This window comes from Pygocentrus nattereri, chromosome 25 (genome assembly GCF_015220715.1).
Source record: "Pygocentrus nattereri isolate fPygNat1 chromosome 25, fPygNat1.pri, whole genome shotgun sequence".
NCBI classification, from domain to species: Eukaryota; Metazoa; Chordata; class Actinopteri; order Characiformes; family Serrasalmidae; genus Pygocentrus; species Pygocentrus nattereri.
Window position 1 is genome coordinate 21,534,196 of NC_051235.1, and position 14,673 is coordinate 21,548,868.

Here is a 14,673-nt window from a genome sequence, read left to right on the forward strand (position 1 = left end):
ATCCAAGATGATGACATAATGAATTGACATCCAATCAGCTACTCGTTACTATGCAGTTGTTATACTCTAGTTGTAATTTATCATGATAACACTTACATATTGTCATATTGTCCAACCTTAGTTTCTGACACTTCTCCTACTGTTTTTTGTGCTACCAATGGGTTAAAGGCTGCAGCTGTATAGCTGAGGCCTCAAGATGGGCTCTTGCAGAAAGCCAGGCCAGTGCTGGAGCGCACAGCAGGATTTATAGGACAGCACATCTTTCTCAGGTTTCTGCAGCACAGTTCGTCTTCATTCTCATGGGCCCTCCATGTCCCTTCATGACACGGGCAGAGGGCAATTTCAGTGGAACATTACAGCTTCAGACATACTCAACTTGACTTACGTCTCAGTTAAACACTGCATTACACACTTCACATGCTGTATGTATAGAAAGGCTATGCACGTGTACAGGACTATTACAGAATGGCATTCCAACAAGCCTTTCAACAGTATACGGGTCAATGACAAAGAAGGTCTTTCAAAATGGACATTTAAAAAATTCCTATTAAAAAGAATATGATGCACATTTTTGTATCTGGATCAGTCTATTCAAGCTATTAAATCTATTCAATATATTTGTTCCACAGCTTTTATAATGGTATAAATACGTTTTTAAACAGGATTCTCAATTCTAGCACAGAGACAGGCAACACAACCACATAGTCAGGTGGTGCAGCCACACATTAATAAAATATAGAGTTATTTACCACTACTAAAACATTTATACACTAGTCTTTGTACTTGGGACACCTGTATAAACCTTACTCCTTGAGCTCAAGTTTACACCTAAATGTCTTTGCAAATAGAGAACCATTATTATAATAGTAAGAATTTTCAGGTTTCTCCTAGGATTACACTACCAGCCTAACAATGAAACAAAAATGTTTTTTCTATCTTATAGAAGAGTCAATGACCTTGGCATTTCTTAAAAAGCATGTCCTTTTTGTTGCTTGTGCTGTGCAACATTTGAGAAAATCAGAATTTACAGACATTTTTCAGTGAGTTAAAAACTTTTAAACCTGTCCTATTTAGAGAGCTCAGAACTTCTATTCAAAGTTAAGAAAACGTATCCTTTTAGTAAAGTTATCATTTTAGAGATGCATGACAAGGTTTTGTCATGGCAGCAACAATAGACGGTCCAACATTAGTCTAACAACTGACATTATTACACTTAAGGAGGCATAAATGCCTAAAATGAATTTTTAAAAATACATTCACATAAAAGAGGTGTAGAATAAAGTGATATATGGCATGTATTTAATAAATGATTTATTATGGAAAATAATGTGCTAGGACACAAAAAAACACCTCATGTCATTGACCCAATTGGAAATGTATCTGACCCAAAAGGTAGACTAGCTTAACCACTGCAAAGCATAAAGTAACAGTAAAACAACTAAAAGCAACACCAGGTCCAAAAACTCCTCCAATACTGAGTTCCCAGTAAAACCTCAAATAGGCCATCAAGCATTTACGAGCACAACCACTGTTTGTTAGGTGCTGTTCTCTTTTGGAATCATTTTGGTCTAAAACAAAGTACTAAACCTCAACAATGAGTCTCAGCAAAACAGTCTGGACACCGAGCTAATAGAATCAAACAAAACAGAACCTAAAAAACATCTCTGGAAGCAAATGTGAGCAAAGTGACATCATTTAAAGTAGTCAGAAAAGTAAAAATCCACCAAAATGTTACTTAAGTATGTAAGTAAATGGGGCTATACTAACCACTTACTTAGTTTCATCACATGGAACTCTAAGGCTTACAGGTATATAACTAGCTGTAAATACTGCTGCATATCGCCGATGTCCAAAGAAAACCATGCATTTCCATTTTTTGTTAATTTTCTTCGATATCATTTCAACACACCAGCTGTCCTATATGGTTGGTGAAAATTCCATGATACCTGGGCAAATATAAATGCTCCAAAATCACTTGGAATAAAAGCTCTTTAAATTAATTTACATTAAAAAGTAAGAGTGGTTTTGCCCTCTCCTGTAAGCTTTCTATTTTAGAGATACTTGTTTTTCTTTGAACAGCGACAATATATAGATAAATGAAATAATATATAGTCTGAAATATAGAGTCATGGCTGATGCCTTTGACAGAAGTGTAGAAGTGGCAAATGTGCAAACAGGACAGGGTCAAGATCTCAGTGCATAAACGAGCAGCTTCTAAGAAATGAAACTAGCATCCTAATTCATTCTAAGTGCAAACAGATCACTGAGGACAAATGACTCATTCAGAACAGTGTAAGGAAGTTTCTCAAACGCATTTAAATGCCTGGCAGTGTAAAAGATCCTCCCCGCTAAGCAGAAAATGACGTTTCAAACAACGGCAAGAGAACAAGTCATTTTTGAACTTAGCTGTATTTTATATTAACCCTAATGTCTTGTTATAGCCACAATATTTTCTCGAGCAAGACCATTTCAGCTGATAGAAGAGAGAAAACGTCACATTATTCTTCACAATAATGATCAAGCTTGTGCTGTTTGTTCACCTACAAATGGATTCAGACAAATAAATAAGCACTTAAAAAAAGATACAGAAACGCTTTTGAATATCTTCACAGAAAGACCATTTTCAACCGCACCCATTAAAGCGGTCTTTTAATGGCTAGAATAATCCGTTAGTTCTTTTATATTAAGAGAGTGAAGTGAACTGTTGAGAAGATGTCATCAACAGAGGCAGTAAAGTTTTCAACGGTATTCATTTACTCAGTAACAGTCTAAGGTGTGCAAACTTTAACAGCTTTACATTATGTGGCCAAGGTCAGACGGCAATATCAGAGAGCAATTCAGCACAACCACTTTGTGTTTTTACAAAGAAAATGGCTGTTGGATATAGCGTAGCTCAGTCCTTGGGTTAAAGTCTAAATACTAAATAAAACCTAAAACACAAAAAAACCTTCACACAGTATGCATGAAGATGCTTTTGGTGAATGAATATTTGGTAACATGTTTAAAAATAAACCCATCTAAATCCTTTAAATAGCATTAGTCTAGGGAAATAATGCTGTACTACAATAAAATCTTACTGGGATATTCTCTATTACTGATTTTTGAATCTCCCTGGTGTGGGGTCCTTAACACTTTCATATAGACTATATTTCCAAAAGTCTGTAGACTTCTACTCATCTGTTTCCTCTGAAAAACAAGGCAGTTTGTTCACATGTCTATAGTAACAGCCACTCCCTCTAATAGGAAAGCTTTATACTACAGCACTGTGCTAAAAGCAGAGACAATCCTTCTTTCATTAAGTACAAGTTATTCTTTTTCTCAGCATCAGGATAAAGAAATTTACTGTCCACTCTTTGACTTTATCACATCCTTCATTCTTTTGGGTAGACTTTACTCCATTTACTCTATTAGTTTTTCAAAGTTTTTGAAACTTTCAAATTTCAGTCTTTGGAGTTGGTCGCATTTTCTGCTTCTCATAATCCAAGTAGTTCCAAACACATTCAGTGATGTTGAGGTCTGGACTCCAGGGTGGCTAGTGCGTTGTTCTGAGAACACCAGCAGCTTTGCTCTTTGATTCTACATTTTCTATCCATTTCCTACTTGTCAGTCACCTCTTTTAGACGGCTAAACAACCATTCAGGGACGCAATGTTGAGGTGTCTTCTGACAGTGGAATGATGGACAAAAACACCTGTGTATTTTTTTCAGATCTGTAGCAAGAGTGGAGCTTGATTTCTTTCTCTCTCGAAACTTTAAACACTGTTTATCTAAATTTTGGTGGTCCACAAGGTTTTACATGGTTGTTAGGAATCACATTTTCTTTTTGTCTCTTTATTTATTTAATCTTTTGCTTTTCATGATTTTTCCTTTGAAGTTCTCCTTCTTTAAGCAAGTAAATTATCTTATATCTAATCTCCTCAGAAAGAATATCTAGAAAAATGAAAAACTTGTATTAATGGCTGTTTTGAGTGGAAATTAAATAAATGAAGAAACAGTACAGAATATTTTCAGCTCAGCTCAGTTATCTCAAACTTTAGTTTCTGAAAGCTTTTCCTTTGACTTTCCCCTTTGTTATGCAAGTGGATCTCTTCAGAAAAATCTCCCCAAAATGAATAACTTGTACTTAGTGGCCGTTTTCAATTGATCACTTTTGCATAGTACTGTATGTTGAAACTGATTGGTCAGGTATCACAAACTAGATCACAAACACCACTCCATCTCATCCCAGAGGTACTGGATGATGCTTCATTACTGTAGAGAAAAGTAGGGGGCTTTACACCCCACTAGCCATTGCCTGGCATTGAGCATGTTGACTTTAGACCCATATGTAACTGCTCTAGAGCATCCCGTTCTACTGGTAATGCCTTAATATAGAGATTACACAAGCTGTGCGTGCAGATAAACACCCGTGTTAGCAATGGGAGCCCCTTAATTCACAAATGAGAAACCATGTCTGGATATTTTTGGATATATAGTGTATACCACTCCTCCATTACTTCATTTTTTTGGACCAAAAAACAAAGAAGTACAAATAATTACACATCGGTCATACAGTATTAATATAACAGGCAGATGTGGCGGGTAGATGCATCTGTAACATATGAGCCACGTTAGTCAGCAGCTGTCAGTGGTTAATAGAACAATGAGCAGAAATGATTTACCCCCTGCTGTGGAATGATTACATGGAGAAGTGGGAAGGGAGGGTGATACTGATTTGCCGTATGGATTCCTAAGAGATTAGTGGGGTCAGTTCAGTTAAACACTTAAGATATACTGGCTTTGGCATTCACATACTCAAATATGTACTTGCGAGAGTGTTATAGATCAAATTCTCCCCACAAGCTGAAATAATAGTTAAGTAATATTTGTCTATGATTGTACAGTAGCAATGTTACATACTGGGTTTTCACCATTTGGCAGAACTGAAATTCCTCAGATAATATAAACTACTGCATGCACAATGCTCTATCAGGAGGTCTCAAGGAGAATGGATACATTAGCATCATGCTAACATTTGTTTCCTGAGATGCTCTGCTCTGATTTCTGTTTACAAGTGCATGTCCTGTATTAGCACTGCACTAATATTGCCTACTACAGAAGAAATGTGCCATGTCTTAGCATCATGCTAATCTTTCATGAAAGAAAATACACCAGTGCTAAATGTGCCCAGGTTAGTGCTTGGCAAATGCAGTCCGATCAGGGTAAATTCAGCTTGATGAACTTCATCAGGCACAATGTGAGGCAGATGTATGAGCACGAGATGTCCAAGCTTGTCAAAATATACCCACAAGGTTTTCCCATGACGTGATATCATCTGGGTCAAACTGCAAAATGCTTATGCTGCCTTATAGAGTGTCATAGCCTATCCTGTTTTGTGAAATTTTTGCTATGGATCACCCTTTAAGTAGCCCTCGCTTCGTGGTCCATCTGCAAAGAGGCCATTTTCCTCAAACATTCTCACTGCAATTTGCTAAAGCAGTAGGAAAAAAAAACACAAACACATAAAAAAATCAAGCTGTAGATTCAGAGTTATTGAAGCCAATGGCTGCAATGAAAAGTCCCTAAGTGCTCTGGGCTCTGTGCATGGAGTCGGGTGGTCTCCTTCAAGTAAGCTCAGCCGATATACCCCTAAAGACTCAGTGGAGAACGAAATATGACGACTGGATTCCATTTCTCATGATCCCTCACATTAGTCCCTGAGCTTGCTGGGATTTGCGGTCCTCCAAGCTTCTGCATACCCACATGGACACCACCTCTGTATTGCCATCGTCATACTGCATGATAAAGGGGTGGTCCTGGAGAAGAGAGTAAAGAAAGAACCATTTTAAAATTCCATCACTCTTTCTTAATCAAATACATATGCTTTATAATGTACAGTGAGTTTGATACAGAGTGACGGCTTGGTATGCTTATTGCGGAGATGTTATCCAGGCTCTAGAGAACAGCATATGATGTAACTGTGGAGAAAACGACTATAAACACACATTAAATGACGGCTTTACTCAGGTGTCACACACATGGTAGCCAGGAAGATTCACTGTGATGGTGTCGGTCGGTGCATTAGGGGCTCAGACAAAACTGCAAAGGATGCAAGCTTAGAAGGTGATATCAATACAAAATTTACTAACAGTACAAATTTCTATACAATCTGTTACACAATCACAAATAAAGAAACCAACACTAGTTTTCTGATACAGCACATGCTAAACACACATAGGTCTACTGTATGATTCAGTGGCTGCGTTGTTGTTACTAAGCAGCTCCTGCTGTTGCAGTGCTCATCACTGGCTGGCCAATTTGTAGCAATTCCTGACTTTAATTCCTGACTTTCGGGCTTTAAACTTTAGAGATAAATCAGCAGTGACAGACTGTTCTGTTTAAATGAATGTGTCTTCTCTTGTTGCTCTGATGTGGTGTTTCTGGCAGAGGCACTTGTGCTCTGCTAAACTGTATGAGTTAATACCAATTAAAAAAGGGAAAGGATTAAAGGGGTGTATGAAGTGAAATACAAATGCTGTGGATGCACTCTCAAAGGTTCAACTGTGGTTTTAAGGACCAACTGTGCACCTTATTTGTATCTTTGTATACATACTCGTATCTTTTCATCGCAATTAAAACAGAATAATACAAAAAAACCTATGCTACATTGGTAACTTCATGAGAGAAGAGAAAAACAAACATTCTTAACGTTAATGTACGTTAACATCAGAAGATTTTAGTTCAAGTACCTTCGTCCCATTTCTCTTGGTTGATTCATTATAAAAGGTTCAAATAATATTTAAGGGCTACACATCTAACAATAAAAACTACATAGCTAATAATAATATCTATGTAATTAGTTTTCTTATTATTATTATGAAGCTGTTGTGCACAGTTATTTAAAGAAAGCCTTAAACATATTTCTTTATAGCACCAAAAGGGTTCTACTACTACTACACAGAACCCTTTTTGCTAAGTATATGCTGTGTTTCTCCCTAACACTCTCTCTCTCTGTGAGGACAGAGCAGGCCCATCAATCGTGCTGTCCTGCTAATGGTGAGCCTATGTCTGTGCCACAGTGAGGTTAATCACTCTCAGCTCCGGGTTCTGGAGAGGCCCGTGCTGAGGGCGAGCCGTACCAGGCACCCATCTCATCAATCACTGGGCCCGGGCGCAGGACTACACCAGCTCCAGGCCCAGATGAAGAGGAGTAATATGCAGCTCCGGAGCTGAACCCGACTCTCCGCGGTGACCCTGCCAGCCTGGACGAGGGTTCGACCCTGTAGAGCAGCCGGGTTTTTGACCCAGCATGGAGAATAAGAGCGCTGAGAGCACGCTTGGGAGGAGACGCAGTCAAGGAGAGGACGCCAAGGTGCATGCGGAGGAAAGAAATATATAAATAAAACGCGTTCGTACTACACAGTCAATGATCAGAGCAAGCAGACGCGAGTGCTTGGATGATGACAAGCGGCAATAAATCAGATCTCGGACGGTCACCTGCTTGTTTGACTGGACTGTGACAGGCCAAACTCACACAAACACACACTCCACCACCTGTGTGTCCCTCTGTTCTGAGAGAGTTTGTGTGTGTGTGTGTGTGTGTGTGTGTGTGTGTGTGTGTATGCGGGTGAAAAGAGAAAGAATTTGCGTGTGTGTCTCGGAGCATGCCAGGAACAGCACCTCCATTAATTAACCCACCTGCTGCTAACATTGCACCCATGCAGGGGAAGTTATTAAGAGAGGAAAAAGCAGAATAAATACTCTTTTAGTTAGGTCATTATCAGCTTCTGCTTACCTCTATGTCGTTGGACGGGGGGAAAAAAAAATCTCATTTAAAAGTGTGGCTACATTAATCACAGCCCCATATCAAAGTGTGATAATCACCTGAATTCTCCATTAAAATAAAACTGCCAAACCCAGGGGAAATCTCACCTTACTCTTTAATTGTTTCAAGTCTGTGATAGGCTTTTTAATCTAAGATTAATTTATGCTATTTTAAATAACTCTACATATGATTAATAAGCTTGAAAATTAAAAGGAGTCTAAAGCAATTATAACAAGTGGTTGGTCATCACCTCATTAGAACGTGTTGCCGAACAGTGACGGCGGAGTGCAATGTGTGTCGCTGTGCGAGTGCATGTGGCTGATATCAGAGCACGAGAGAGACAGACAGAGTAAGAAAGGTGAAGAGGTCATTGTTATAACTAGGTCTTTGCAGATTTGCATACTAATGACATGCTCCCACTGGATACAGACAGACGTATGTGTGTTCAGACTAGGCCAAAGCTGATCTCTTAATTCAGCAGTCACCAAGGGAAAGACTATTAGTCTACATTACAAAAGTGCAGGGCAGCCAGACTAGCATTACGTCCTGCAGAATGACTCTCAAACGAGACCCAACTGCATGAACTCACACCCATAAAAGTGCACTAATTTCCTTCTGACACAAGACCGTTTTCTGGACAGTCATGCTGTAGTCATGCATGGCCAGATGTAATCTTGTAACAAAAAGACACATCTCAGGACAACCTGTTAAACTTTTGTTATTGCTAACTGGGATTCTCACTAGATATAGCTTCCAAGTTCTCCTACTGGTTAAGACTTCAAGCACTGAATAAAAGGCCTAATGCGCTCAACAAAATTGCTGATCACAATGACTATCAGTATAATTAATAAAGTGACAAAGAAATCAACCAATCACGATTTAAATGGAAACTTCTCAACTTCAGGTCTTTTCAGAATTTGTCTGTGTGAATGGTCATAAGTTCAGCGCTTACAATCTATGGTTGAGATGGTTGAGGTGGTTGAGGTGGTTCCATTATATGTATATTTTGTATGTGTATGTGTATATTCAGTTATGTGTATATGTTGCACTCTTCCATGCTCTGTTGGCATGATAATTTAATTGTTTACCACCGTAAATGATCTATGTGAGAAGTTTTGCTTTGTGAATGTAAACCTTTTTAGCCTGTATGGATGCTTAAACAATGAACAAGGCTGGAGTGAATCTCAAATAGCTCTCTCCTCGCAATGTAATGCACTATGCTGGTTGTGAAATTATAACTTCAGCATAATAGTTACCCCTAAACACTGCATTGCATATCTAATACAAAGCTTTTTATAGTCAGTCATATGTTGCATGACTATTTGAGTGTAAGAACCATAGTTTCATGACCTGCAAATGCAGAACACTAAATAGGAAGTCAGGAGCAACGTGAGATTTAGCCATAGATATGCCCTCATGCTAAGCCAAAATGACAGCAGCATTCAGGAGGTTTTAGCTAAGAAAGGGAATAAGAACACTGTAGCTTGACTAATAGCATCCGTTTGCATGGTGCTCATGCAAAGTGCCAAGCAAGCAGTGGTTGAAGATCATGTAGCAACAAGGGTATTTCTCTATAACCTGCCAACAAACTCCTTTAGTCTGTGCTCTTTCAAGATCTGAAGTACAATCAATAACACAAACAAAACAAGCTAGAGAAATGCTATCATTCACTAGCAGAAGGGCTGCTTATTTTGATATTTGTGCTCTGCAGAGCTGCCCCACTGACAGATTTAATTAATCAGAAAGGGTTCTATGAAAAAAGTCAACATATCAACCCAGGCTAAAACTAGCTAAATCAGCCCGCTCACATAAAATGGAAATTCTTTTTTTCTTATAAAAATAACAGTCATACATTATTTATTTTATCACTAATTCTTGGTTATGTACATAATTCTTAATGGTCCATTTTAGGCCACACTTCAACAAACTTTGCGTTTCATGGGCAAGCAGAACATAAGACTGACACTCTCACATTTCAGGAAGACAAGTGTAAGGTGCACTGGTCCAAATCTGTGACCGGTTCAACAGACATTTTTCCTTTCTTTATTGTGCTGCATTAGCCTTGCTTCTTAGTGTCCAATGCACTGCATGATTGAGGATGTAAACTCTATGCTCAGTATAAGAAAAATGTGCTCAAACTTACAGTAGCTACACTACTGTACAAAAGTTTGGAATCACTGGTTTTCTGCAATATAAAATTAATTTAGTTTTAGATAAATGCATAAATATGCTAGACCTACAGTAGTATGCTAAATAGATACATTTGTAAACACTGATAAGTATGTTATAATAAATATCCAGAATGCTTCATATTTGAAATGTACATGAGTAATAAGACAGTAAATAGATTAATGAAGCATAGAGTTTACAACATATAATGCATCTAAATAACTGATATATTGAATGAAAACAGTGAAATGAAACTTAATGAAAATTAACAATAAATATAAGATATGACCCCAAACTTTCAAACAGTTGTGCAAATGGTACAAAGTCCATTTTTGAATAAATATCTAGTTTGACTATAATTATCTTGGAAAAGTATGCAAATAAGCAAAAACATACATAAAAAAAATTGCAATTTGTTGACTGACAAAATTTTTGTTAACCAGGAATGCAACAGATGATTAGTTGAAGGCTGGACTTTCAGGGGGCAGCGCTAGTGCGCTGACCTTTGCTAAGTTCTGTGTGGTTAGGCGAGCTGTATGGTTGTCTGTGTGCACTTTCTCTTTGGGGGTTGAGGGCCACAGCAAAGCCACAGTGTTAGCAAGCTAAAAGGGAAGATCATCCTCACGGGACTCCCAAAAACGTCCTCAGTGTGCTAATGTGTAAACAAGTCATCAGAGCAATGTCAAAGTTCTTTCAAAGCCCGCTCTCATCCTGCTCCCCACGGCACAGGCCACAGGCATTCAGCAAGGCTGCACATCTCTTAAAGGGCTACCTCCACACAACACACAGGCTGCACACCATGGACACAATACTAGTACTGCGATTACATTGTTGCATACTGTAACTGCTTGTTACATATTAAACCTTGCAATGTATTAAAACCACTTTGGAGAATCAGTACTGTGATATGACTGAAGACCAGTCTGCATAATTGGTTAAAGTGGTTATTTGCAGCCTTCTGTGATAGCATGGTAAGGTCTCATGATGACAAACTAAATTTATTGTAAGCGCAACAGTCAGACGGCACCCATCAACTGTTTAATTTCTGGGCAAGAAAGACATTACAAGTACAAGTTAGAGATTAGGAAATCTGGAAGTTAGAGGACTAGGAAAATCCACTTAGGAAGGAAAACCCACTAAGGAAGGGGAAAAAACAGTAATTTCCAAAACTGAAATTCAAACAACAGTTTAAATATACAGAGGAAATGGGTCTTCTAACACACAACCTGGTAGTCCACCAAAAAACAAAAAACAACTCTCATCATCATCTAAACAGAGTTTAAAGGTTTCTTCTTTGAGACATGAGAGAAAATCAATCTCCAATCTTGCTTTAGATCTGAAAAAAATCTGACATCTGTTTTTGGCAGTCATTCTACTGTGAGACAACACTACGGATCTAAAAGGATGTGTAGCTGTCAAGAAGCTGATACTGCAAAAAGGAACCAGAAAGAAAAAATGAAAGAAGCTGCTGATGTTCTCAGAAGAGTGTACTAGCCACCCCAGAATCCAGACCTCAGCTGCTAAATACATTTGCTTTTTTTCGTGCTGAAAAATAAAAAAACTTGTTCTTCATTGACCCTTTCACTGGAGGCCTCTGACTTCTGCACAGTATGATAGACATAGGCAGATACAGAATCACTAACATACAAACGCAGACTCAAGCATGCTCTTTTTTGAGTGCACATATGCCATCTCAAACCTCAGGCCTCTTTAGAGAAGGAGGGGGAGGTCTCTCAGATTTGAGGAGTGAGCGACAGCATTCTATAAGCAGGGCTACTATGCTCTTTTGTCCCAGGCAGCATCATCTGCAGCAGCTGGGGCCTGCACCACGGCGAGCTCCTCTGGGACTGGGCCAGAGATGGGCACTGATGGGGAGGCGAGCTGAGGGACAAAGGTGCTAAAAGGCTGAGTGACAACAAGAGAAACCCAAAGGGAGGGAGGAGATGTCAATCATCGTACAATCATTGCTAGAGTCTCTCACACATAAACAGGAGTCTGAATCATGCTCCAGGATGCCAGGATCAGCTTTGTGTTTATCACAGACATGGTGAAATTCTGAGAGATAAACAGATTTATTGCACTGAATCTCAAGCTTAATATTTACTGTATAGTAATTTGGTAACTACTATGAAATGAATAAGTAAATCAGAATTGTTGTCAATTATGGTGATGTGATCTGAAGAAATGATTGTTTCTAAAATCACACTTACAGGCAGCTGATACAAGAAATGGTTATGAAGATGCTGTCTGATGCATGAGACATTGTTTTGTAGAGTTCTGAGTTCTTTTGGCTAAATATATATATAATCTTTAAATCTACTCATGTTGGAGAAGTACATGTTGGGCTTTGTAAGGCAAAATAGTACTAGTACAAAGAAAACTGACATTTTCTGATTTTATCATTATCAATATTAAGTGCAAAATTCATGCAAGTTCACAGGTTATTTTGGATAAAAATAAATAAATAAATAATTAACATATTTCCATTGTACGCATTGCAAACCCGGTTCCTATTACCACTATTAATAAACCCCAGTTGGTAAGTTTCTCTACAGTGCATCACTTCACAGCAGAACAGTCTGAATTACTAAATGTTTACTGTTATTTCAATGACTGGATTATGCCAGAAATGAAGACGTGGATTCTATGGGGTCATTCCAAAAGAACCCTTTTAGGTTTAAGAGTGTCCACACTCGCACACGGACAGGCATGCTAGTTTAGTACCATCAGTACTGACCTACCACCCAGTAATTCATCACTCGGGCAGTATGTCTTTTAGAGGACACAGTGGATCTCTTGCAGAAGTAGGCAAAGAGACAAGGTGAGTGCCACTGAGCAGAGAGAATCAGATGGACAAATGGAAAAGGTATGGAGAAATTCATACAAATAAGGGATATTAAACCAACTGAGTGAATGAACACTCATTTAATGATATCAGGCGGATTTCACTGGCATAACATTGTAATGGTATTACCTAGAAACACATACACGCAGGCCTCTGGTAGCACTTCACAATACAAAGGCAGCGCTTCACAAATAGTTAATTGCAATTATGAAGTTGGCCTTTTCAACACTGACATCACAGAATACTGCAATATGCAAATGAGCTCTTGAACCAACCACAATTTTTTTGCTGTAGGTTGTGAATATGCTGACCTAACACACACACATAGTGCTGCGCTTAAGTCAGAGCACACCATTCATTTATTTAATTTTTCAGTAGGTGTTTCTAAGAAAATCTGAAAATCCTCTTGCACAAGGACAGAGAAAAGGAAAAGAAGAAAAAGGTGCCACTCATCACCCAGAGCACAGAACCAGAAGGCATAGCAGGTTACATGCAGCTTGAAATTTACACAGAGAAATGCAGTTAATCTAAAGGTCTGTTTATACCTTGCATTAACATGCATTTTTGGTGGTTGGACCATGTTTGGATTTCACTTGACCATATAAAAAAACCAGGTGTGAACAGAAGCACTGTGAACAGAATATGATCACTTAAACCACATTTGGAGGTGGTCAGAGACGGATTTTGACCGTAATTAACAGAAATGTAAGCAAAATGCATGTTCATTATCAGTATAACATAAGCAGAAATGTGCCTGCTGAGTGATGACTAATGAGTGAGAGACTAAACTATGCAACAAACGATGGAAGATACACAGGTCTGATGATACAAATTATCATCAAACCAAGAGCCATCATGCACTCCAAGCCGATGAAAGCATCCAGCCCAAGCTGGGGGGGGGGGGGGGGGGGGGGGGGGGGTCTGTAAACAAAAGTAAAACAGAAACAGTACAACCAGATCTCATCTGATAAAGCTGGAAATCTATATCTAAATCTATATGAGCAGAATGTAAAACGTGGTAGGGCTTTTTGGCAACAATGATAATTTGTTACTACCATTTACTATTCTGTTTTTTAACTTTAATGTCTGATCAAAAATTTTGAAATTTGGACTTCTACTTGTTAGGTGTACTGCAATCACAATATGTGCCATTATAACTGCATTGCTAGTATTTTGTCTATATCATGCAGCTCTTCGACTGGAGTGATGACAGAAGAGCTGTTCTTCTTTTGTACTAAAGGGAAACAATTCGCTGGCCAATGTCACGGCTGAAGACTCATGTTCCTCTAGATGACACACTCGCGTAACCAAACTGACACACACTCACCCACACTAACACACACCCGTACACACTTTGCATTTGCACCTGGTTCTCAGTGGACTACGCTGCTATCCACGGTGCTGAAACAGCTCTGGCTTCTGTGCTGACAGCCTTTAAAGACCTCAAGTGCAAATAGCTGCAACCTTGTGCGCTAACACGCTATCAGAGATTTCCATCAAGTCCACACAAAGGGTGCGAGTCTCTGAGGCAAACACAGATAGAGGAGAGAAAGGACATACAACTTCTCTGTAGGAGAACTTCAGGGAACTCAAATGTGCAGAGAAGGATAAATCATCATGTATCTAAAAGGAAAATGTTGAGTGTTGTTAATGAATGAGGAGAGAATTAAAGCCATTTAAAATGAAACACTTTCAGCAATAACTGGATGATGAATATCAGTTGCACACTCTCACATGCAAAGAGTTCCTGTATTCACTCTCTAGAGTCATACGTTTAACCTTCCATCCTTGTTCTATTGCATGACTCTTCAGAATGATGGCATAGCAGAATCACCTTTAAATAGATGGTTCTTTAA

General features: G+C 38.7%; 1 protein-coding gene across 1 annotated transcript in view; it reads right to left on the bottom strand.

Annotated features, from left to right (window-relative positions):
* Positions 1–2,390: 2,390 nt before the first annotated feature.
* Positions 2,391–14,673, bottom strand: part of map2k5 (mitogen-activated protein kinase kinase 5) — an 81,962-nt gene continuing 69,679 nt past the window's right edge. The window contains exon 22 of the mRNA XM_017703567.2: positions 2,391–5,794. Within this exon, the coding sequence (XP_017559056.1) occupies positions 5,684–5,794 (111 nt within the window). The 3' untranslated portion in view covers positions 2,391–5,683. The remainder of the gene's footprint in view (positions 5,795–14,673) is intronic.